This window comes from Rutilus rutilus (genome assembly GCF_951802725.1).
Source record: "Rutilus rutilus genome assembly, chromosome: 3".
NCBI lineage: Eukaryota > Metazoa > Chordata > Actinopteri > Cypriniformes > Leuciscidae > Rutilus > Rutilus rutilus.
This window is the reverse complement of record NC_140211.1, coordinates 34,830,905-34,858,707: the sequence shown is the minus strand read 5'-3', so window position 1 is coordinate 34,858,707 and position 27,803 is coordinate 34,830,905. Positions and strand designations below refer to the sequence as shown.

The window sequence follows — 27,803 nt, the reverse complement described above, 5'->3', positions numbered from 1 at the left end:
ATAAGATAAGTGTTTTTATTGAACGAGTAGGAGGAGAACAGAACAGAGCAGAAGAAGCAGAGCTGCAATGCATCGATGCATCTACAGTAATTAAAGTTATCTCATCATAGCACATTTGAATGCATGTGTGTTTTACTTACTTTACACCAAATCGATCCATAAACATGATGTGGTTTCGAAAGGTCCTGTTGATATCAAGGTCAATCTGTTTGATTTCGGGAGAGTACAGCTGGGCTTGCTCCTTCATTCTCTGTCAATCAAACAAACGGCTTTATCAAAAACATACTACCGTGCATTACAAGATGACCTTAGAGGACAAACATCTCTAGGTTTAATTATTATGTGATATTATATCTTTTATAATATTGAATGGGGTTTATTTTGCCACGATTTTTTACACTACCGTTCAAATGTTGCATTTATTTGATAAAAACAGTTAAAAACAAATATTGTGAAATATTATTACAATTTTAAATAACTGTTTTCTGTTAACTGTAATTTTTATATATTTTCAAATGTAATTTATTTCTGTGATGGCAAAGCATCCATTAGTTCAGTCTTCGGTGTCACATGATCCTTCAGAAATCACTGTTACTGTATATGTTGACTCAAGAAACATTTATTATTATCAATGTTGAAAACTACTTAATATTTTTGTGGAAACTGTAATACAGTTTTTCCTGGTCGTTTTGCAAGTATACAGTTTAGAGGTCATTACACAAAAATATTTGACCCTTAAATACTGCTAAATATCAATCAGAATCAAGTATTCAGGACAGCTGTGTAATGCATTTACAAAGCTACTTGTGTAAAAAAAAACACCAGGGGTACCATGTTCAGTGACATGGTGGAGGCTACAAATACTTCCTGCTAGTTGTAAAATCTCAGCAGCTCTGAAGGTTTGTTTAGCTTGTGTTTTGTTCCCTCCTATCTCTTTCCATGCCATATATCAGCCATCTGTCTGTTTTCAGATCACACTCTAATCCCTTTGAAATAGCTCTACCACAACACCACTCCAGTAATCCCACTCTCACCAAACACCCGGCTTTAGGCCAGCAGAGGCTCGCGGCTACATAGTGTCCATAGGAGCTATTGCGTGGGAATGTGTATGCATGGATGTTTTTCCCTTACCTCATATTTTCCTGCATTGTCGCTCTTTACTTGCTCGACATCCAGTAGCAGGGCCCAAGCCTGCCCTCTCAGCTGTAGTGGGATGCCTTTATACACCCGCTTAATCATCTGCACAAAGACACCCAGAGTAAGTGCAAGTGTGTCAGTGTGTGTGTGCGTTTGATTTATATTATATTGTGGGAACCAAATGTCCCCACAAGGATAAAACCTGAGATCACCTCCATTGTGGGGACCAGCCAGCGGTCCCCATGAGGGGAATGGGTAAATAAACATACTAAATTGTATTTTTTTGAAAATGTAAAAATGCAGAAAGTTTTCTGTGATGGGTAGGTTTAGGGGTAGGGTTAGTGTAAGGGGACAGAACATACAGTTTGTACTGTATAAAAACCATTAAGTCTATGGAGAGTCCCCACAAAGATAGTGAACCAGACGTGTGTGTGTGTGTGTGTGTGTGTGGTTTAGGTATACTCTATGTTATGGGGACAAATTGTCTGCACAGAGATAGCAATATACAAAATCCTTGTCCTCGTAGGGACATTTTTGGTCTTATAAATCAAAGTGATGTTTTTAGAAAATGTATAAATGCAGAACGTTTTCTGTGACAGGTAGGTTTAGGGTTAGGGGATTTGTACAGTATAAATAATATACAGTGTTGGGGAGTAGTTAACTACAAGTAGCGACGCTACTAACTTAACTACATTTTTCAGTAGCTTGGCAGTAGCTCAGTTGCTTTTTAAACAGTGTAGCTTTTCCAGTAGCTAACTACTTTTTGCAGCAAGTAGCGGTGTAGCGCGAGCAAAAGCTACATTGCGTTTTGTTGTCGAGCCTGCGCGAATCAGCGCGATGCAAGGATATTCTTCTTCTTGTTAGATTACAAACAATTTTTTTGCCATTACCGCCACCTGTTGTTTAATCACGCATCTTGCGGCTAACGGTTCACTGACGTACAGAAGTGGGTTGACACACCCATATTATCCATGATGGAGCAAGACGATATTTGAGTGTTGTGTGTAATAAAACAATACTCTTTGAAATCATAATTGTATTGCATTGTTTTAAACACTAAATATTTTACTTAAAACATTCCTCAGACACTTATTCAGTTATTTATAATATACGTTGTTCAAAAAAATCTAAAGTAGTTTCAATGTAGCTAGCTACTTTTTGATAGTAACTTGTAGTGTAGCTAACTACTTTTCCAAAAGGGTAGCTTGACTGTAGTTTAACTACTTTAACTTACGAGTAGCTTGTAGCTTGTCAAACTACAGTTTCAGAGTAGCTTCCCCAACACTGATAATATATCATTATTTTCAGATGAATGATTGCAACCTCTATATGTGAAGCTCACCCGGTCACTGTTCCTGTACTTGTTCCAGTTCTTCAGCATCTTCAGCCATTTCTGCACCCTCTCAATCTCCACCTGTTTTTGCTGCACAGGGGAAAACAATGAGATCTGATGAAAAATGATTTGCATTATATATAAATGTTTAATTTCTGTTTAAATGTTTAAATTATTTTTTTTAAATAACATCAACCATCATCATCATAATTAATAATAATAGATAATGATGATTAAAATGTTTTTTTTTATCTTAAAATACAAAAAAAAAGAAAAGAAAAAAAGGCTGAAAGAATATGTCATCAGTGGTATATGGTGGATATCACATGCTTATAATCCTTAGGTCCATTAACAGACAGGTATGAATATAAATATCTGCTACATGACACAAACAACCCTCCTGTAAGTAATATTTCTTTCCTCATATGTACAAGTACTTCGGGATTAGATGCAGGACAGGAATTCAGATCACCCTGCTGCTATTAACATCTGTTCTGAGGACAGCTTTCACTCTTTCCACCCTTAGTGTTTAACCTTTATGTGCCACAACACGACTGCACAAATGTCAGCTGGAAAATGCATCTGCCACCTCCACGCTGTGAATGTCACATGGGAACACACCTCCAGACAGTCCAGCTGTGTTTGCCACACACTCTTGTATACTAACCGCTCATGTCTGAAGGTCACCATAAGCCTGTTTACAAAAGAGTCTCCACACTGCTACTGATTCAGTCTGTGATCCTTTGTTTTCTTTTGTGTTTCTGTCTGTGAATATCATCTTTCCCACCATTCTACAAAATACTATTTTAATAGTATATTCGCATGCAGTTTGAATGTACATCACGTGTATACTATATTTACATGCTTAATTTGTGTATGTCTACATTACCTTCTCTTCAATGGTACTGGGTGTGGGTAATTCTTCTTCACTGTGGGAAAAACAAACAGGTAAAAACACTATACCAACTAATACTTTCATACAATCACAAACATTCCTGTGTTTAGGTTTAGACCCTGAGTAGACCATCTGTAATTAGTACTGAGGTTGTGTGTCAGATGTGTTTGATTCAGACAGAATTAAAACCGCAAAGTACACTAACGTTCAAAAGTTTAGGGTCTGTTTGATTTTTTTACATGTTTTTAAAAAAAATCTCAAGCTTACCAAATTCAATTTATTCCTTTGAGAGAAATGCTGAATTTTCAGTATCATTACTCCAGTCTTCAGCATCACATGATCCTTCCGAAATCATTCTAATATGATCATTTGCTGTTCATTTCTTATTATCGATTTTTAAAACTCAAAAGAAAATAGTTTTTAAATAAACTATTTTGTAACATTTTGTCTTTACTGTCACTGTCAATTGAATGCATCCTTCCTGAATTAAAATATGAATTTCTTTCAAAAGAAATACAAATATATTATTACAGACCCCAAACGTTTAAATAGTTTGCATAATTGCATAGCCTTATAAGTGAAAACTAATTTGTTTCCAACAGCATTATAGTCTTAAATCGCTGCTTTATGTTTACATATGCTGACAGACAATGTTTGCTGATAAAAAAAATGCAATGAATGAAAAAAGACACAGTCATTATGAGTGACAATTTGTTTCAGACAAAATAAAAATAGCTTTACGGGGATTTAAGAGCATACAGTATGAGTAAATGCATGTTTCACTTGACAATATGGAAACTGAATGCTGGGTTTTACCCAGGACTTACTGGAGAAATCCAAAGCGATCCGTAACTCTGTATATGCTGTAGTCTGCATCCTCCCAAGGATCGATCTGAACCCCTGCGTCTCTACCCTGAAATAGACACATGAGCCAATACTTTATTTTGTCTAATTTGTACACAGACTCTGTAGAGTTTATCAAAGGTGCAACTGTTCCTCCAATTCCAGGCCACTTTTAAGCATCTTTAAAGGCAGTTCTAGACTTCCGTGAGTGATTATATTATTTTTATAATTATATAAATAATGGTAATGTAATAACACATTGAATGCTATGCTATGATATAATTACATTTTATTAATTATGAATATGAAATAAAATGTCCTAGTGATCATGGCAGCAGTAAATCTGTGATTAAAGTAGGCAGTTAACTGTGTGTGACAATGTGAGCCAAATAAAATTCTGCATTTATTTGAACTGACTAGGTGGTTGACAGTTTTAAAATAAGTAAGTAAGAAAGTAAATAAATGTTACTTTAAACACTTGGGCACGTTGCAGTTTTTATAAACTAAAAAAAAAAAAACACATTTTTGCTCAATGGGTTCATATTAAATGTCTTGTCATTTCACTGAATATCTACATTATCACAAATGTGTACATTGGTGATCTGAATCTACGCCTCATCACTTTTTGCCATGAGTCTCCATCCCACCCCAGTGATGCATCTACTGTAATACAGGGGAAACATTTCTAATAGTCGAGCTGAAGCTTTCATTTTGTTTATGTGTTATAAGTGGCAGTTCTGTGCTGGGACTTTTCATTTTTAATGTGTTGCCGAGTGGTCGATGCAATTGTGGAAAACGACAGCAGCAATATTCTCTCTAGCACACAGCTCTCCACACACTTTTCTGTGGCTCGCAAAACATCCTAGTGAAATTACTAAATGCAAACAAATGTGTCCCAACTCTTGTCATAAAACCAATGCCATTGAGTGCAGCTGACGTTTAAAAGCTTTTCCAGTTGGTGTGGATTGATTCCCTAAGGGGGGACGGCTGCTGCTCTCCTGCCCTCTTCTCAACCCCATGGTGGAGAGAAGAGTGGAAAGCAGTGATGTGTGACAGACAGCCAGGGATTATAGTCTCAGTATTCCCCCAATTTCAAATGAGTCTGTTAGAGAATGTCATGATGTGCCATGGTCAAATTGATCACCATGTCATCCATATAGACCACAAACACTTTGTTGGTACAAAAAAATCTTCTGTCTGTTGCACTAGCACATAAAACTGCCTTTAACATCTCCCAACAATTTTTTCCCTCTTTCCCTAAGGGAGTTTTCCTTACCAGAATGTGTATTGTGAAAATCGCTATACAAATAAAAACCGGCTTGACTCAGCAGCCACAAAGGTCATAGCACATGTGAACAACCTCAAAGGTTAGAGGTAGACAACACAGTGCAAAATAAACAACATCTACAACATTCAAAATTCATACAGCAACATACAGTACAATAATACATCTCCCCAGCTAATAAAAGCTAATGCTCAGCATAAACATCTTCAAAACACATCTTCAAAATCTAATCATTACACAAGTGTTCAGATGTTTGTGGTTGGTAAGATTTTTAAAGTGTTTGATGCTCACCGATGGCAGCATTTATTTAATCAAAAATACTGTAAATAATAATAATAATAATCATATTTTTAAATGTAATTTAATCTTGTGATGGTAAGCTGAATTTTCAGCATCATTACTACGGTCTTCAGTGTCACATGATCCTTCAGAAATCATTATAATATGCTGATTTGCTGCTCAAAAAACATTTCTTATTTTTATAAATGTTGTAAACAGTTGTGCTGCTTAAAACATTGAAACATTTTAAGTAACATCATACATAACTTTACTGTCACTATTGATCTATGTAATGCATCTTTGCTGAATAAAGTATTCATTTACTCGCTTATTAACTTTAATCACAATTCTGGAACAGACATTTTTATTACTAACTCATACTGTACACTAAAGGAAATAGGCAAACTTGAATAAGTTACAGAAAGTATCACAGTATTCATTCTTTTTCAGTGAATATCTGATTTAAAAAAAAGTGAGAGTAAACGGCACAATTTACCTTATTATATTTAGAGATGATCTCAGCACGTTCCTCTGCTATCAGCACCTCTATGTCCTTCTTCATGTCAATATCTAGAAATACAGCACATAAAAAACAATTAATGACAAGGAAAAAAACAGAATAAATAACAAAAATACTGACAAAAGCTGAACAGTCTGGAAGACAGATATGTTAAGTTTTATTTGGGGGCTAAATGTTTGTAAAGATCAGTATTAAAAAGGGTAACTTTTAGGGTTAGGAATCGAAAATTCTGGAATTGGATACTTGAGGTCAGGAATCGGAAATTTGTAATGAAATAAAATGTTTGATTCCGCCTTACTGATTCCTGTGTGTGCATTTTAATGTGATTTCAAACCGTTTTCAAGCGCAAGAAAATGCAAAAAGCATTGCTGATAAGTTGGTTAGGCTGCTGATTTTTTCTAGGCTGCTGATTTTGTTCATGGAAATCAGCTGCAACAAAACATTTTGCCAAAAGACACAATAAATATGTTTGATAAAGATGTTTGACTAAATTTGTACCTACTGGAATCGAAAAGAATTGGATAAGCAGAATCAGAATCTCTAAAATTCAAATGATACCCAACCCTATAGTCACTTTACCCTATGAGGAAGGCTCAGTAATACAGAACCAAACCTAGACTGCTCATGAGCGCAACATATTCATCATTTAGACTGAGGAACTGGTCCAAAATCAGATCTTTTTGGCACTTGGCAACCTGAGCGCTCATCATATTTTGAAGATCCAGTTGGTCATATAAAGGCCTTGACTGTCTCAGAAACATTATCCCCATGGGAACCTCAGAGCCACAGGAAGGGAACAAAGATTCCCGCCAGGCTTCAACTGTCTGAGAGTGCTGTGTGTCTGCTGAGTCTGTCACACACACAAAAATAGAAACTGACAAACACAGTCACCCACCCTAGGACACAGCGTTGCATGGCATGCCATCATATTCAATATTTCTAGCCCATCACCAAAACATACCATCTGGCATTTAAATCTTCAATGAGCAGGAGAGAGACAAAAACACAGTTAAGTATTTCTCTTAATGACAAGTCACTTGACCCTCATACCCAAATTAACAAAACAACAAGCGCATCTGTTTTGTTTGTACAGTATCATTGATGACATTTCCTGATGTATTTAGACAGGACACTCCTGACAGGTGTCAATAAATATACCATAATGATTTTTATCACTATGGCCTTCTCTTCTGCCCCTTTCCCAATTTTTCCATCACTCTCATTGTTTCTTCAACTTGAAGCTTCTTCAAATCATAGAGCTGACAAGTGCTGCTGACGCAAGTACAAGTGAACAGAGAAGCTGATCTATGTGTTTCATAAAAAAATTTATAGTAAGTGGTTAAAGGCATCATCAGGAACAATAATGGTTTGAGAGAGAGTATGCTTACATGACTTTAAAACTAGCAGAACTACAGGAAATAATGATGTGCCTATGAATTTTTTACTACTCAATGAGAAAATAATTTACTCCAAAACCCATACCACAGTTGGTAAAACTAAAGGAAAGCAAAATACTTTACTAAGCATTTTTGTTCAGCCTACTGGCATTATATTACATTGTATATCCTCTCACTAAAATCACTCTCTATGTCAGTTTTAAAAATGGTTTAAAAGGGCAGCTGAGGTAGTCCAGATCATGGCTTAGCCATAAGAAATATTAAAAACATGTCAGATTATATAATGCAACACAACAACACTTTAGTGTAAAGGTAGTGCTCTGCAAAACTCCCAAAGCCTTCAAATAATCCAAACAATATTTACAGAGAAACAATAAAGAGCTTATGCCACAAAAACAATATGCCATATAATGTCACATTTCCTCAGGAAAGCCATTCAAAGTTCACAGGTCATTAGTTAGCTAGAAAAAAAGAGAGGAGCATTTTGATATTATATATTAATTTAATGTAGACTATGTTTGAACAAATCAAGTATCATGAAAGTGTTAATTACAGCCACAGTTTGAATGTTTATATGAAATTGGAGTAAAAAATAATTTTGGTGTTTCAAAAAAAATGTATTATCAGTTTTGTGAATTCTTGTAAACCCATACACAAAATAGTCACCTTCAAAGAGACTGATCTGAAATCTGGATAAGATGGCCTGATCCCAAATTTACATAAACCAAGAAGATAATCTGTCAAACACCCTAATCCACATCCCTAAGGATGAGTGCAGAAATCCTTCCTTCTCCTGAGGAAAGCAGTGTCGTCATCTGTCACCTTTGCAGCAAGCAGCAAAGGCTTAGGTTATGCAATATGTGATGAAACCCCAGATTATAACCCTCAAAATTGTCATTCTGAAAGTACAAGTGCTCGGTCTAATCCAAAATACCAAATTCATTATAACATATGTTTTCAGTTATTCATACAACCTCTGATGCACAAACTTGGACACATCATCAGTGTTGTTTCCCGGCGTTATTGGGTGTTTCGGGTCTTTCAACAGACACCCTCTTCCAGGCGACCTGACCGAGTTTAATCAAGCCTTGGCCTGTGTCCAAGTGGCATTTTACTATCCCCACATGTCACCCCTTTTCAGCCATAGCCATTTTGATGCACTCTCTGCAGCCTCCATGCTGTTGCTGATGGCTCTTCTCTGGCTTGCACCAGTTACTCCCAGCATTCAATAAGCCTTGCTGAAGAAAGGACCTGCAAATCTTCAGCAACTCACCTCCACTGTAATCCACCTGGTTTCCCACCCATTCCAGCAGCAGGCCTCCAGCAGTCCCTCATACTTCTGCCCTTTTTTCTCTCCTGTGCCTCTTCAATCCTCTCCTCCCAAGGCACAGTTAGCTCCAGTAGGATAAGCTGTTGACTCCAAGACCAATATGATGTCTGGTCTAAGCATGGACTGGGTGATGTGTGCTGGAATTTTCAGCTGTCTATCCAGGTCAGCTGTCATCACCCAGTCTCGTGCTGTGTATAGCAAGCCACCAGGGTTGTTTTTGAAATCATCCTGGGTGAAGTGTTGGCGCTTCTTCTCTCATTAATCCCCCTGCTGATTGCCTCAGCTAAGGTCTTGAGGACTTGATCGTGTCACCAGCGATAACGGCCATTTCCCAGGAGCAACTGCTCAAGATGTGTTCAAGAGAGCCTGCCTATCAGGGTGCATGCTGGAGTTTCTACCTTGCCCCAAACAAACAGGTTGGGAGGACGTTGTACACCCCTTAAATCAAAACCTTGATTCTCTGAGGGTTCCATTTGCAGATATCCAGCCAGAAGACCTTCCACTCCATTGTCTGCCCCAACTTCATCCTGACACCCAGTTACTTCATTGCTACAACCCTGCTTGCTTGCTCATTCTTCCTCCACTGAAGCATTCGATTCTTTCTAAACGCACTTGCATAACGGTCTGAAACTATTCAGATTCGTTCGGACCGCTCTGTCACTGTATAATCAGAAGCGGCTTCTCGGTCAGTACAGTAACAACAAATAGCGCTGTTTTCAGTTGTTTCACACTAGTTGTTTCAGTACGGCCCAGCACAGAGTTGCGTTTACTCCCGGTCCCGGACACTATTATTAAACAGCATTGTGACAACCAGTGGGAAGCGTTTCAATTCGACAGACACCTCTCTGTTACAAACCACAAATCACTCGATGATTTAACTAGTATTAAATCGGATGAAACAGCCTCAACATTCCCAACAAGTCTGATGAAGAAAGCAGGAGAAACATTGTGCCATGAACGAAATTAGAATACTTTAAATCCCCTAATCACCACCCTTACAAACATTTACCATGTACTGTAGTAATTTACCATGGTTTGGGCAGAAATGTGGAATATTTATATTGAATATGTTATAGTTATTTATATTGCATTAGATTTATTAGATGGGTAGAGGAATATATAATTTTTGTTATGCAATTATGTCAGTTTCTTTGTGAAGGTGCGTACAGTTTTTAACCTGGTCTAATCTGTTGGGCTGTCACAGAGACTTAACCTAGCTTTATTTTCATTTCTTACATTTACCATTGCCTAATAGAATAAAGTGAGTAATGTTTTCTGTATGCCTTAGGCCACATCATACTTTTTTCCCTGATGTCCACTTAAAATGCACCAAGAATAGTAGTAATGTTAAAACAGGCAAGGTTTTTTTGTTGCTGATATGCCTTTACAATGTATGTAAATGTATTATTTTACCTGTGTAGCATACACACAATTTTGATTCTTCCTCAATGTATTAAAAACATCTCCTACTAAGAAAATATTATAATTGAAATACTGTATTTTCATTGAATGGTGGCACATCTTCAAATCCCTGCAAAACCCCACAAGTCATCTGCACAAGTCATCTGCAAATGCATTTACACGGCCTCTCATTGTGAAGTACTATCAGCAATGCAACGGCAGATGCTTTCTCAGGGGCTTGAGGACTGTTTGATTGATACGCTAGATGACAGTCCCCAAAAGGAGGGACAAGAGTTAATCAGAAGATTATTTACATAATCTTGAATATAACATGGTGATGTGGAAACTATCTGCTTTTTTAAGCTGCTGCGTTTGACTTGAGAACGAACGAAGAAAAACTGATTAGTAGCTCTGTTGGTCGGTGTTCGTACCATCCCCCTTTCAAAGAGAGAGAGAAATGGATGCCTTACTGGACACATTGATGAGCAAGCATTTCATACAGACCAATCAGCTGACAGTAGTGAAAAGACTTACATTCTGCTGGATTTATTACTTATAGATGATTCTAATATCAATAGGGATACTGCAATGACTGAGAATTGTTTATAGTACACTATTTCTAAATATTGTACAATATGGCAAATATGGCAAAACCATGGGCTTGTATCCCCTTCATACTCATGTGTGCCAATATCATTTAATTTGTTTGTGAAGCTTCAATAAGATTCCACCCTAAGCTCATTTGAAAAACGTACCTAAATACAATTCACTGCAGTTTCCAGCTGAAAAGAACATTAGAGACAGTAAAAAAATCATTAATAACATCTGTTGAAACAACAGAATCCAGTGTGTAAAATTTTATAGAAAATCTTAAAAAAAGGGGCACTAAACCAAATGGTTTTTGCATAAACTGCCTGCCCCCCAAAAAAAGAAAAAAACATCTGTGATCCACTTTTTCTTCGCAATTTCTTCCTGTTATCAAACACGGAATGAAAAAGGGTTTAACAGAGGCAAGTTCCTGAATTCACTGGATCAAGCGGTTTAGTTTCAGTTATTTCTGAGAAACAAGCATGACAGAAATTAGGCCAAGACATTGTGTTCTTGTTTGAATGGAGACTGGGTGGGGTTTGTATTTGATCACTTGTGTCAGTGTAAAAAAAAAAAAAAAAGCCTGTTTAATTCATCTGGACTTTCCATTTTAGGCCTGACTGCTGTAAACTCTATTTAAAAAAACTCTATTTATGAGTCAAATACAAGGGAAAATGTTGACCTGCGGGCATAGATCTTACACAAGGTGCCATAAATAGCCATTTCTCTAGAGAGCTGGAGTCTAACGGTTGGCTCTCTAATTGTTTCAGCTCTCACTAGTATATGGAATGACAGGCCTTTCTGCTGAAAATCTTCCCAGCTGGATGTGGAACTCCACGCCTGACCTAGAAATCACTGCCCACTGGCCTCCAAAAATATGGACACTAAGGATAGAATAGTCTCAAAATCTGAAGCGCGTTTTATGGCAGTGCAGATTGTATGTTTATGTTAAAAAGTTCAAACAGCAAATTAAATAATGTAACATTATATTGTAACTGTGATTGATGTCATCAACAAACATTAAGACATTACATAATGAAATAATGTTTGATATTGTATTGACAGTTATTATAAAATGTCCCTTTGGAATATGTTTCAGTGATGTCACAGTAATCGTGACTTTGCTGTTCACTCAACTGAAGAATATTGGCGAATGCACACAAACGCACACCATGACTTACGTATGACAGTAAACATGAGTGAATAAATGTGGGCTAAAGCTCTGAATTATTCATGTGTGCTGAATGAGGGCTATGTTTGTTGGCAAGCATACATAATATGAGGTATTCAGCATTTTTAAAGAGCAATATGCATGCATGGCATTTGAGCTTTATTTGACATCTTCCAGAACAGTTTCAAATGAAAAGATTTACTCATTATTCTTGATATGTGTCAAATAATAAACAAATAATTTAACAAATAATTTGCCATCGCTATTAGTTATTACCATACGGTCTCAATAAATAATCTTAAACGTCAAAAGCATGTCATAATTTTATTTGATAAATGTGTTTTTGATAAAAAGCTGGCAGGAGTTTATACAAGGTAGTTCTTTCAAAGCTTGTCAAAAAATCATTGTGTTTGTTTGGCAGGAGCTCAACACAAAAAAAGGGCTTCAAGTGGAATAGATCTCATTCTCGAGTCATTCTCAAAACATTGCACTACACCTTCCTTGCTGCTGGGTGTGCATGGAAATATGAGTATAGCATTGTTATGACAAAAAAAAGAAAAGAAAAGACTACAGTTCCTTTTATGCTAAAAAACAAAAACAAAGAGGTCAAGATTTAAACAAGCCAAGACTGGGCGGTATGACACTTTTTGTTTGAGGAAAGAGTTCTAATTTGGATGGGATTAAATAAGCATATAGTTCTGCTCTGTTGACATTTACTGTTCCGACGTAAAAGGGAGAAGCTCAACATTTGGAGCTGGGGAGAGTAACAGTCGTGTGGGGGAGAGCAGTTGTCAATGTTCGTGCCGGGAGAACTGGCATCAATTGCACCGCCATCTGGGTGGGCCGTCGCTGCCTCGTACTAGCTAGCTCACAGATGTAGAGCACTTCAACACACTGAGAGAGCCTTGTCCTGGCTGAGAGTCTTCACACACACAGTGGGGGCAACACTGAGACCAACCATTAATGTGGCAAGTTAGTCAATGTACATTAGTTCTGAGCTGTTGTTTTATTTGAGCACAAGCATATGGCAGTGACAAGTGTTAACATCTGAGTAACTGATAAGTGAGTAACGGTATGCTGGAATGTAGGGCTGCACACAATTTGATGAAAAATGGGAAATGCGATAACTCGTTATTCCATAAGCGATATGATAATGCTTTAAGTATAAGATAAATAAAAATTATGTTTAGATTTTAATTTATGTATTATATTCTAAATATTGTCTAAAAACTGAAAATGATATAACCAACATGTTTCTCAAATCTTAAAATGATACAACCAACATGTTTCTCATTCTATTTTTTTTTTTTAGAGAAGAAAGCCAACCTAACTTACGGTGGCTGAGAGAGCTCAACGCGCTGCAACAGAAGAAAACACATGCAAATAGAAAAATACCCGCAAATTAAGAAAACATCTTCATCAGTTTCACAAAATATGTGTGCTCCAAATACTCACAACACAACCAAGTACAGAAACACGCTGCAAATAGCACAGACCACAACGGAAATGTTTCCAGGGGACCCCAGTAAGTGACGAACCTGGCTGGGACGTGCTTATTGCTGGTGAGCAAGTGTGGACTTTGGAGTGAGCAGGGCACTTGTGTGCCATTATGCAGCCGTTTGGATCGCACTTGGTGAAGGGAGCAACGAAAGACAACGTAATTTCCTCATTATTTTCACCTGGGATGTTCCCATGACAACGCAGTGTCCATCAGCTGAATATTACCAGAAATATCTTATTATTGCTGTTAACATAACTGTTGCAAATAAATATACATTTTATACAAAAAAGTTTTTAAAATATGCGTTATATCTGTATATCTGTGTGTGAATGTCTCAACTTTAAAACTTGGCGTCTCATCTTTGGACCATGCATTACCTAACATTTCTTACGAAACTTATTTAAACCATAACATGACAAAATTGTATGTAACTGATGTATAGATAAATATCTTTCCCTCATGTTCTTTTTCTCTATCTTTTTTATTTATTTTAGTTTTCAGCTCATTGTTCTTTTCTCATTAGTATTCTGATGACATTGAACATATTGTTAATACATTTTGTATATTGTCATAAACATGTCATCTCTGTATGTTTTGCAATAATAATAATAATAATAATAATAATAAAGTAGACTTTGAGCTGTAAGCACGTCCCAGCCGGGTCTGTCACCCCTGGAAACATTTACGTTGTGGTCTGTGCTATTTGCAGCACGTTTCTGTATTTGGTTGTGTTGTGAGTATTTGGAGCACACCTTTCTGTCAGGACCACTATCGTCAAATACGATTGACAGTTAGCATACAGTTAGGATTGGCGGTATGGTTCTGTTCTGGGCAAGAACTCCCAGCGCAATCACATCCATGCAGCCTAGCATGGATAAGAGCAGGGAGAGCAGCAATAACCCCCCTTATAAACAGAACAGAACCAACAAGAATGTATTGCAGATATCATTAATTCAAGATTTTAAAGTACAACATAATTCGAGAATTTATTCTGATTCAAGGGGATGGAGGAGGGTAATTAGCTCCTGAGAAACACAATAGCTGTTGATAATACTTAAAGAGCTTATATATGAATACAGTGATAGGCGTCGTATTCCTATAGGTAGACGTGGATCAGCTGATGCGAGCTTGACTAACGTGACCTGCCAGAACTGACGTGTTGTGAAACTGATCAAGTTGTTTTAAGTTGATTTAATTTGCAGGTGTTTTTTTCTATCGGCATGTGTTTTCTACAGTTGCAGCACATTGAGCTCTCTCGGCCACCGTACTAACTTCTGAAAGTGAACTAGCGCTACATAAAAAGTAAGTGTCATCTTAACGTCAGTGTAAACCAGGGGGGTTAGGGTTTCCTAGGTCTACATTAGGTTTATTTAACAACAGAAATTGAATAATCAATTATATAATTTTTTTTTTTTAAATTACTGTATGAATTAAATATCCTTGAATCTTATTGAAGCTACAAAAGTTATTCACTCAAGAACAGTGAGTGATTTTCTCTTTGTGTATTGTTGTTTGATTAACATTAAGCACACAGAGGGAAGCAGGTTTATAAGGCTGCTGTCTAGGGATTTAACGATTCACTCAACTCACAATGCGATGCGATTCACGATACTGGTTTCACTATATGATTTTTTCACAATTTATTTTTACAAAATGAGATGTAAGACAAATTATAAATGAAAAAGTATCATTTTATTTCTCAGACAAAATGCTGCACATGTCTTTGTAAAACTGAAATATATTTTATGTCAAATAATAAAACAGTTTAATTTTTTTTTTTATTCCCAAAAAGTCGAGATCTTCCAATGCTGTTTTCTCTGGAGGAGGATGTTTCAGCTCAGTCTGTCTGTCTGTCTGTCTGGCCACTGGCACCTTCTTCACCCTCATCCTGCGCAGAGGAATAGCAGAAACTAAAAGAATAAGTCAAATTTAAGTACAACAGCAACAGGGCTTTCACATAGTTATAAAGGCAAGATTGTAATATTATTTGTTATAAGTTGTATCATTACACTTGCAAGAGTTAGAAAAACAGAATACATTTAGAAAAATATGCCATAATAATCAACAAATTATTAAAAAAATACATGTACACATTTAGAGAAAGGGATAGTAAAATAAATGCAACACCTGGTTCTGCAACAGCACAGCTTTCTCCTTCAGTCTTCTTCGGAATACACCCTCGTGCTGGTCTTTCTCTCATAGCCTCATCTTTTGACTTTTGACCTCGCCAATTAATATCTTTTACATGCAAACGGAGGTGACTGGAGCATCTAACTGTGGTGATTATTAGTCTTCGGAAAGTCAAAATAATGCCACACCTCCGATTTGAATGAGTCAACGTCAACATCTATGCTTGCCATCGCTATGTTTGCTAAACGCTCGCTCTGCTCCACCCCAGTGTGCACGCACCGTTCATAACGCTAGTTACAACTTGCTTGCTGCTATTGTGCCTGTAAAGCAAGGTCTAAGTATACAGCTTTAGCGCCCATGCTGTTTAAAACATGTATTGCGATTCGTTTAACATATCAACCGATAGTCAAATATTTGTATCGATTTTCAACCGGGTCGGAGTGAATCGTTACATCCCGCTGTCACTTTAAGAGCTGTACGGGTCCAATATATTGTTACACACATGCTTTCTTTCTCAACTGTTTACCCCACTTAACTGACTGTGTTTACGTGAATACTCACCAAGATTTGAGTATATTTTACATTTTTTGTGTGTATTTGGCCATGTAAGCTGCGGAAAGAACTGAAATCGGGAGTACGCTTCCAGTGTGGATGAGTATAGGCCCTACTTTGCTTATTGCACCTAACAACATTAAGCATGTCACATGTATGTAATGGTCATGTGTACAGTCTATTCTTGGCTGTCTGTGTCGACCTAAAACTTAGACTTAAAAACTTAGAAATATTGCCCTACTGGAATAAACCAGATCCCAGATATACACAAAGTACTAATTAAAAAAACAAAACAAATTATATAATCTGAACAACTCCCCATTAAGGTCTGAGAAAAAAATATATACATATCTTTGATGAAAAAGCAAATCCTGGAGAGGAAAAACTAATAAGAATCTAAAACCTGAAGTATGCCAAAACAAAACATGTGGTAACACTTCAAGTGGTTGAAGGAAGGAAATGTGCAATACCTACAGTCATATAAACTGAAATAAACAAATTAAAATATGTCTCATGCTGGAGCCATGGCCAAGTGATTAATGCAATGCTCTACGTAAATGCAATATTAGAACAACTTGCTTCTGCACAAAATGTGCATACACAAGTGAACTTGAACTTAAATAACACGTCCGGCAGAATCTGGTGTTCACTATTTTCCCCTAACTGAGATAATGTCTTAAGAATTTGAATAATAAGTTGAAGCGCATGCATGGGCTAAATGTATGTGTAACAGATCAAGATAATTAAATGTTGTCATAGAGTTTCCAAAGGCTTAATTTGTGCCCTACTATACAGGTGACTTAAAAACAGCAATGTTGAACAAGGGTTGAATAATTATGACAGACTGTGTATTACAAAAATAAATAAATCCTACATTTAAAATATTACAGTACTTTATATTTTATTTAAAGGGTTAGTTCACCCAAAAATTCTGTCAGTAATTACTCACCCACATGTTGTTCCAACCCCTTAAGACCTTCGTTCATCTTCGGAACACAAATTAAGATATTTTTTTATTAAATCTGAGAGCTGTCTCACTACTCCATAGGCTTCTAAGACACTATAACTTGCTGGCCCAGAAAATTTATTAAAGACATCGTTAATATAGTCCAAGTGACTCCAGTGGCTCAATCTTAAGTTTATAAAGCGACGAGAATATTTTTTGTGCGCAAAAACAAACAAAAATAACGACTTTATTCCACTTTTCATTTCCTTCTCTCTGGGCCTCGAGTCTTTTCACGTAGTGTTTAAGCGTAGCGCGTCTGTGTTGCACGTCACCACGTAGGCTCACTATTGGGCGACGCTGGTCATGTGTGTGAGTATCAGAGTGACAGAATTTTCATTTTTGGGTGAACTAACCCTTTAACATTGCTCTGGATCTTTTTACTTTTGTAAATAATTACAGTCTCTGGGGGGGGTTGAATTATTTATTGTTATACATTTTTTGTTAATTTTTTAGATCAGATATTAAACCCTCCTAACTGTATTCACTTTTTGCATTCCAGGGTCTGTTTGGACCTGGTGGAACATAAGTTTATAAAACAGTATTTATGAAACCTACATATTCTTTTTATAACAAAACAACACCAAAATATCAATATTACTCTATCAATATTTCAAACAAAATACATTTATTTTACTTGCATAAACTTTTACTTTCATATGAAAAAAATTATGCCAAACAGCTTTTTAAACTTTTTATTTTCCAAACCCTCTTTCCTTTTTCAAATGTAAACTCTTTGGTCTATGAACTTCTGCTCTACAAACACATTAAGACATTAATTGGTTTGACATTTTATTTTGATTTCAGAATTATTTTGTGTTCATTTATAAACAAAATGCAGCCCCAATGGGAAGGAAATGAGTGTGTGTAAGAGGCTATGTATATAAAATAAATGTATTTTACAGAAGTACTAATTTGAGACTAATCTAACTAATAGACATATACAGTATAGCCTATATGTAGCCCCGCCCCTTTTCTAGCACTGCGCTCGTTGTCTTTTGTCTTCCGGTTTGTATTTTCACTGCAATCTTACATATTTATGAATTAATGGCTTGTTTTAAAATCTTCCCGGGCTACTGACATTTGTTAAGACATCTGCTTTAAACATTACAATGCGCATGATAACTTTCGTTAACTCTACAATAAGTAAATCCACTTCACCAGCTAATTAGGCTACTCTTTGACAGCGATGCCATAGAAATATAACGCGACCGCAAAAATGGAAGTTCAAAGACAATAATTTATTCTAAAGTGGCTGCACGCTTGTTTGTCTGGCGCATATAAGATACACTCACCTAAAGGATTATTAGGAATAGGAACACCATACTAATACTGTGTTTGACCCCCTTTCGCCTTCAGAACTGCCTTAATTCTACGTGGCATTGATTCAACAAGGTGCTGAAAGCATTCTTTAGAAATGTTGGCCCATATTGATAGGATAGCATCTTGCAGTTGATGGAGATTTGTGGGATGCACATCCAGGGCATGAAGCTCCCATTCCACCACATCCCAAAGATGCTCTATTGGGTTGAGATCTGGTGACTGTGGGGGCCATTTTAGTACAGTGAACTCATTGTCATGTTCAAGAAACCAATTTGAAATGATTCGAGCTTTGTGACATGGTGCATTATCCTGCTGGAAGTAGCCATCAGAGGATGGGTACATGGTGGTCATAAAGGGATGGACATGGTCAGAAACAATACTCAGGTAGGCCGTGGCATTTAAACGATGCCCAGTTGGCACTAAGGGGCCTAAAGTGTGCCAAGAAAACATCCCCCACACCATTACACCACCACCACCAGCCTGCACAGTGGTAACAAGGCATGATGGATCCATGTTCTCATTCTGTTTACACCAAATTCTGACTCTACCATCTGAATGTCTCAACAGAAATTGAGACTCATCAGACCAGGCAACATTTTTCCAGTCTTCAACTGTCCAATTTTGGTGAGCTCGTGCAAATTGTAGCCTCTTTTTCCTATTTGTAGTGGAGATGAGTGGTACCCGGTGGGGTCTTCTGCTGTTGTAGCCCATCCGCCTCAAGGTTGTGTGTGTTGTGGCTTCACAAATGCTTTGCTGCATACCTCGGTTGTAACGAGTGGTTATTTCAGTCAAAGTTGCTCTTCTATCAGCTTGAATCAGTCGGCCCATTCTCCTCTGACCTCTAGCATCAACAAGGCATTTTCGCCCACAGGACTGCCGCATACTGGATGTTTTTCCCTTTTCACACCATTCTTTGTAAACCCTAGAAATGGTTGTGCGTGAAAATCCCAGTAACTGAGCAGATTGTGAAATACTCAGACCGGCCCGTCTGGCACCAACAACCATGCCACGCTCAAAATTGCTTAAATCACCTTTCTTTCCCATTCTGACATTCAGTTTGGAGTTCAGGAGATTGTCTTGACCAGGACCACACCCCTAAACGCATTGAAGCAACTGCCATGTGATTGGTTGATTAGATAATTGCATTAATGAGAAATTGAACAGGTGTTCCCAATAATCCTTTAGGTGAGTGTATATCTATATGTATATCTATATGAAAAAAAAAAAAAGCCCAGCATAATTTAATGTCAATCGTGTGTAAAGCAACAGTTCCCTTTCGGGTCAAAACGGACCCGGACGCAAATGGTGTAACAATTTAGTTTAAATAGTTATATCTCTTACATTTTTGGTTAAGAAAAAATAATAAGTTATGTGTATTTCGACTTTTTTTTAGAATTTCGATTTTTTTTTTTTTTATGTACCTCTGCTTGGTCAAGATGGACCCAAATGCATGGGTAAAATGTTAAATAAATGCATGAGGTACTGAATTAGTAATTTTGTTGAATAATTGTGAGCTCAATATTGACCAAAATAAGTGTGATGATGATTTTTGCCAGCAGGCCTAATACATCTTATGAGATATTTCTTAAAACTCCACAGTTGCTACAAAGATTTTCTCAGTAGTCTCAAAGGTAAGAAGGAAACCCTGACAGTAAGTTGATTAGTGATCTGGGTTTTTTTGGGGGTTTTTTTTGCCTCACCTTGTACAGTGTCACCTTGTGTGAGATCAATAGAGCACTAGTGATCACCTTGGTAAATGAAAAAAGATAGTCGTAGCCTAGCAGCCAATGCATTGAGCTATGTTGCTCATTCAGGTGATGCAAGTTTGTGTCTGGTCGTTTAAGTCAGGAAGAAGATTCATTTCAGATCCTTCTCCCTTGTCATTTCCTGTCCCACTTCTCTACTGTAGCTCACAATACAATAGGGAAAAGACCAAAAATAAACTTTAAAAGAAAGACTTGAGACTGAGGTAGCTCATTTAGATAAACCTCAGTGATGAGAGATGTTTTTAATGTCACTGTAACAAGTAACCACTGAATGATAAAGCTGTACCCACATGGGGCTGGATAAAAAGCTTCTTATGCAATAAAAAATAAAAAACAGATTAAATTATTGTTCATGAGCAGATTTATAAGAATAACTAATCCCTATGACATCAACAAAGACCAGCAGAAGATAATAGTCTAGTCTCAGCGTCAGACGGCACACCCACAGACCTCCCTCAATCCATTCACTGACTGTCTAATACATATTTCACTCAAAAAGACTGAAATTACCAATTCAATGTTTTTACATTTACATTGTAAATGTATGTAAATGAGTAATTGTGTTGAATAATAGTCCAAACTCAGAGAATCTTCTCCTTTTTTTTTTCAGAATAACATGCAGTGAGGTCCAGACATTATGCCGGAGTCAAAAGTCTGGCTATGCACAAGCACACCTATCACTAAACAGTTTATTTGTCTGCCAGATGAGCAGTGTTTATGTTCAGTGGCTCAGCCATCCATAAACAGAGCCAAAGCAGTGTGTTAAACTGGTGTGCATGTCCATCTGAGTGTCTTACAAATCCTGAGATCTGAAGCGTTGAGCGTTCATCTCAGGATTTGTAAGACGGGCACAGTTCTGAAATCTCTCCTCTGAACATCAGTGAAAAGGTGCATCCCATATTTTAAAACAATCTCAGAAAATGAATTTAACAGCATGCACTAACACAGATTTACACAACACTCTTAAAAATAAATGTGCCAAAAGGAGGTTTTCACAGCGACTCCATAGAAGAACCATTTTTGTTTCCCCAAATAACCTTTCAGTCAACAGCTCCTAAAAGAAGCTTTTTTTTCTTCTTACTGTGAAAAAATATATATTTTTCCACTATAAGAACCTTTTGTGGAATGGAAATGATCCATGGATGATAAATGTTCTTCATGGAACCATAGAAGCCCATAAAGTACCTTCATTTTTAAGAGTGAAGGTTGGAATTGAGACTGTGAGAACAGAAATGTGGGATTTTTTTAGTTAGGCTATTTCTCTCTGACCTACAATTAAAAGTCTACAGACCCGTATGAAGGCTAAATAACTGTGAAATACAGCCAGAAGCCCACCCAAAAGCTTACACACAGATCTATCATTGGCCTACTTCCATCTACTGAACATCTGTGTGTCGAAATGCAAAAGCTGCATGATTTACCCCTAAATATGTGTGTTTGTGTGTGGGAAGAGAGAAAGAGAAACACTGGCCATGTTTACATGCACATCAATTTCTGATTAATGTTAAAACTATTAGAAGAAGAAGAAGAAGAAAAATAAGTTTAGGCTTCACATGCAGCTACTGTAATATTCTTGTATGCATGTTATCAGCATTATCTAAATGAAATACTTGCAAGTTATTTTTTTCTCTCTTGCTATTTACTATGCTGTATATTTATAGATATTTTAAATATTTTTGTAAAGATATATTTATTGGGAATATACATTCAAATGTGAAATCATTCACTTTAATCAAAACAATTAACAAGATATTGGATAATGATAATGGATATTAATCAACTCCTTAATTCTCAATAAAAGTGTAGTGAATTGCAAAATGTAGGCCATTAGAATCTAGATCTACAATTATAGGTCATATTTTTCATGCTTGTAAAATGTTAGTTAACAAAATGCAATCGTTATTTTCACAGTCCACACCAAACAACGTGTTTCATTTATAACTTAGCTTCTTGCTGTCTGTATTAACATTCCTCAGAAATACTTTTTAAATCACACAAATGCGAGAGCAAAATCTTTAGTGGCCTATCTCAAGAACTCATGAAACAGCAGTTTAATAATAATATTCTGATTATAGAGGTATATTCCAATAGCAGTAAAGCAGAATAAAGGAACCTGTATGTAAGCACTAAATCCAAAATAATATAATAAAAAGTGCATAATGGTCATTGAAAAAGATGAAAGGGATTATTCGAAATGCAGAATCAAAAGGAATGCATCAAAGATGTGTCTAGATTAGAACATGGAGATTCCATCACCGAATCAGCTGAACTGAGCCAGAATGAACGCATTTCAGAGGTGTGATGCAGAGAGAATGTTTGTAAACAGCTTCAAATCCGCTGAAAGTGAATGGGTTCTCGCTGCTTTCTTCTGCATTTTCATTCACTGGTTCTTAGAATAACTACCAATTGTACGTGTATTTTGATGTTGATGTTGATGCTACATATAGTGGGTTTCAATAGAGTTCGCTCTCACTATATGCAGCTGCAAAATACATTTGAATGAGAATCACTTAAAATGACACTCCGTTGTGTCCTTGCAGTTCTTTTTGTGTAATGGATCTTGCATTATATCACTGTTATGCTATGCAACATCCAGTAACGGTAAGAATGGTGAACCAGATGCCATGATATGATTGATATCGAATACATAAATAAAATGCGGATAAAGGGAAAAATCATTACCGTTTATTGTGAAGACTCTTCATTCCTTCGTCGCTGAAAACATGGGAGGTAAAGCGAAGCGAATAGCTAAAATCCCGTGGCGAATACAATAGCTTCATCTAAAAGCATTGAGAGCAACGCAAGGCAGCACGTCAGAGCGCACAGACTGTAGAAGCCTGTGCAGTTAGATCCTGGCTGGCAGCTGGTCACGTGACCTGCCAGTAAACCCAGGGAAAGATTGAACCGTTGGCAGGTCAGATCACGTGACCTGCTGCCAACTATGGAAATGATGACCGTTCATTAGACATCCACTTAGCAAACGCAGCTCTTCAACTTTGTGTTGGAGAATGTTATACAAACTCGTTTGTCTTGAGTCTTAATGTAGCTTAACAGTAACCTATGTATAAACTGTGAATTTAAACTAAGACTGAAAGATGTAAGAGGTGTATGAGGTAATGACAAGTGTCAATATGTGACATTAAGCACTTGTAAATATTTGTTTAAAACTAAAATGTCATGTGAGTTTTTAAAGTAACAGTTTCTCTTCCACGGTCGGTTCAAATATAAAACAATATAACCTTCCAAATAATTCAGGGTAGGGCCTATGGGATGGTGGATCATGAATGGATGGACGAACAGACAGATTATTTTTGTAATAATTTCACACAGTCCATATTCAAAATCGTTGTCAACAAAGAGTGAAAAGAGAAACAATTGTGCCCTCTGTTGGTGATTGCGTTATAATGTATCTGCTGTGGGTTTGACCCTTGACCTCATGCAAGTCGGCCTACCCCAGAGTACAGTCCATAAACATAATAAATACATAGACGCCCTATTGGCCGCTTTGGAACGTTGCTGCGATACGTCAACGCGTCTGCCATATTGCTGAGGGCAAGATTGCGCTGTAAACAAATGCAAGTAAATGGGTGAGCTGCGTTTTTTCTGGATAAAAACAAAAATAACGTTTACATGTATCAACCGATTTCAGTTGTTTGTACGTGGTGTACAAAAAGTTCCATCTCTAGTTATTTAAAATCTCGATAGTTAGATATATAAAATATTTTTTTTAATAGGCTGAATTGTCAAAGCTCAGGCTTGTCATGTATTTGGCTTTTTATTCTTGGATAATAATTGTGAAGACCCCATACTGAGATATAATTACATTTTCACATTAAATGAAATAAGTTTTCTTATTGTGGAAAAAGCATTTTCTGTCTTTAACCCAATTTTAGCTTTTCTTGTGCTTAGAATTGACTGCCATTGAGAAAATGAAACAAATCACACTGCTTTCTGTATTTTTATAGCACTAAAATGATAGATACTTACAGATAGATACTCCAAATATACAATAACAAAGATAACTGATGGATCCTTTATGTTAATACATATGATATGGTACAACTACAGTGCAATGCAAATAGTAAATATAAGATAAAGTGAGAAGTAATAGTAAATAGTTAGTGTAGTCAATACAATAAAAATAAACAGTAGGCTATACAGCAAATAAAATAGTAATGAATAGTATAATTATATAATATCATAAGTACAATAATATAATAATAACAGATTGATAATAGCATATAGTTTATGTATAATACTATAATAATAGCAATAGAATATGAAATATCAATGACAGAATATAGACAATAAAAATAAAAAAGGTGCTATATGTAGTTTTTCTACTAAAATGAATCCTTATTTTATTGCCTGTGTGTGAAGGGGTTGTAATCTCACATTAAAATGATCCACTTGGCGGGTTTTGCTATTACCTCTGAAAGCAAGTATTCCTATTTCTATGTGAAGGCTCCGGGTCGGATTTACCGCGAAATCCAGTGACGTGACTGAGACTTGCATGCGTGCTCCCAAGCCTTTCGCCTCGTCTACTGACTTTGCACTCAACAGCGATGACACTGCAACGTATGACATGGAGTCTGCTAACACTAAGAAACGACCTGCTCCCAGCACAACACAGACTCCAACACAAACTCCACATAATGACAAAAAAAAAAAAAAAAAAAGCTTTATCTGCTGAAGCTCGTCAGGCCAAACGTGAATCGGATCAACATCGGCAGGGCTTTTGAATCATGAAGAAACCTCCACTTCATCACCGCTAGAGGCCACTGAAAACTACATATAGCCCCTTTAAATAGTGACAAGCGCAGTGGTTCCCAAACCTGCACCCCCAACACTGCACGTTTTCTTTGTCTCCCTAATCAAACACACCTGATTCAACTCATCAGCTTATTAACCCATGTGATAATGAGCTGATGAGTTGAATCAGGTGTGTTTGATTAGGGAGACAAAGAAACCGTGCAGTGTTGGGGGTGTACAATCATTTAACAGCATAACTATAATAGATTGATAATCGCAAGTGGTATAATATTAAAATAGCAATAATAATAATAATAATAATAGCAAATACAATGTTATATCAATTACAGAATAATATAGACAATAATAAAAATAGTAAATGAAATAGTGACTATAGGCCTACCTACCCGAAACGAGTACTTGTCATAAAAGTCGTTTTTAAGAAAATATAGATTCATATTTAGATTTCAGGAAATGTACTTTATTATATAAAATATAATATTTAAGCTAAAACTATAATATAAATCATGTCAACTCATGTCTCAACTTTCACATCTAAGTTAACTAGCGACATCGCTAGCTATTTTAGTCTGACTGACTCCGGTGGCCAACTAACATTACTATTACTGATTATATAATGACCAAATACAACCAGAAACAAATGTTCAGTCTTTTGCAGCGATTTGTACAGCCCCAAGCAGCACACGAAGCAGGCATTTTTCTCAATTCCCGTTATGAGAGTTATGGGAAAGTTGCCTTCCGCAATATGGCAGCGCCATTGACGTATCCAGCGGCCATAATCTATGTATGTATTATGTCTATGGTACAGTCTGCTTGATGGGGTGGGGTGACATATTTGGGCTACTTTTATTGGTTTATGATAGGTGTTTATGATACATCAAAGCGTTACTATTGGTGTTGAGACGTGCAATGTTTTAAAATAAAAACTCGAGCTCTGTGCATCCTTCTTTGGCATCCATTAGATGAGAAGAGTGTTTTTATTTCAAATATAGTTTTGACAAGTGGTTTTATTTAAACATTGTGTTAAATTAGGCCTACTATTTTAATAGCTTGAGTAGGCTACGCTATATTATTGAGTGATGTTTTACATTTCATCACAATGTTTCACACAGTTTTATGAGTTTAATGCAGGTAGGTGTTTATGTTGCAATTTTCACTGAATAGGACCCCACCTAGAGCCATCGTCATGTGATAAATAAAAATATTAATCAAAGTAAAGACCATTTTTGCAGCTACATTTTTGTACTACCCTCTCTTAAAGGTTCATGTAACTTTTTTTTGTTTCAAAATGAACTAAATTTAAATAATGACTCAATACATCATAAATCCTTCTTCCAAAATGTGTTTTTGTCTTTCCCTGATTATGGTAAGCCTATTACAGTATAAGTGCTTATGTTTTAGACCTAAAGGGATGTTTTTCTAGAGAAATCAATCAAAATCAAAAACATCAATCGCCCATGTGTGTCTGGTCATATTCGTAAATGGAGAAAAGTTGCTCTGGCTGCTTTAATGCGTGTATGATGCTGGCATTGAGTTGCCACAATGACAGAGAAAGGTTGACATGCATGGAGCAGCTAAATCTTGAACCTCCAGGGAATCACCCGTTTTAAAAAGCAAAAAACAAAATTCTGAACAGAGGAGAGTTTGCTGGCAAAAAGAGAATGTGACAAAGCTCGTAATAAAACGAGAATGAACATCGACTTGGGTTCTCGAAGATGGCGAGAACTGATGGGATTTGAAATGTTGTAAAAGCATTTTATTACTCAACAGGTGAGTATAAGGTATTTTATTAAACAGATAAATTGCCATGTGTAGTTCTCTAACATAGTTCATTGTAAAGCATTATCTATCGTAAGAGGTCATTTCATTGTGGGCTGTTGTAGCGCTGTGGAATTTCTTTTCAACGAAGTAGCCTACCGTTTCTATTAATATGAAAAGCTACTTCTTCAGCTAGTCAGCTTGAGATCCTTTCCATCTAAACTGGTTATATCTCTTAAGCCTACAGTGAATGTTTTATGAGCAGTAGGATAACCATATACATCCGCACAGTCACGAAAAGCCAAAGCACAACCAAAACAATGTTCAAAATGCATTTAGTTTTGTTTTTAACCGCTAGAGGGGTTACATATATCATTAAAGAAAATCTCTATAATCTTACCTGTAGCCACTAGGGGTGTAACGATACCCTATTGTCACAATTCGATATATATATCACGATACTGAACTCAAGATATGTTATTATTGCTATACTCTAAGACATGTTAAAAGGTTTGTAAGAGCCATTACGCTCTATTTAAATGTCTGTTGTAGTTCCACTGGAGAACACTGGGTGGAGTATGGGTTTAGGGTATATAGGTAATCAGAGAGCAAGAGACGTTAGGTGTAATGGGGAAGCAAACAATTGTTGACCGTGTCAGGATCATGTAAGGACATGCTAACTGGTGATTGCAATGTGTTTGGGCATCAGAACTGAGACAAATAAAGAAGATAAATGCAGTACTGGACTGGAAGTGTATTTGGAACCATGTGTGTCAGATAGTCCTACAAACACCTCTAAGTGACAAGATGGTCATTTG

The 27,803-nt window shown here is 36.6% G+C and overlaps 1 protein-coding gene across 1 annotated transcript in view; it reads right to left on the bottom strand.

Moving 5' to 3' along the window:
* Positions 1–23,327, bottom strand: part of LOC311287015 (USP6 N-terminal-like protein) — a 29,780-nt gene extending 6,453 nt beyond the window's left edge. Inside the window, exons 1-7 of the mRNA XM_084403569.1 lie at positions 23,137–23,327; positions 6,269–6,342; positions 4,193–4,278; positions 3,360–3,399; positions 2,480–2,560; positions 1,132–1,239; positions 141–250 (exon numbers count right to left, since the gene is read on the bottom strand). Of these exons, the coding sequence (XP_084259695.1) occupies positions 141–250; positions 1,132–1,239; positions 2,480–2,560; positions 3,360–3,399; positions 4,193–4,278; positions 6,269–6,334 (491 nt within the window). The 5' untranslated portion in view covers positions 6,335–6,342; positions 23,137–23,327. The remainder of the gene's footprint in view (positions 1–140; positions 251–1,131; positions 1,240–2,479; positions 2,561–3,359; positions 3,400–4,192; positions 4,279–6,268; positions 6,343–23,136) is intronic.
* Positions 23,328–27,803: the final 4,476 nt, after the last annotated feature.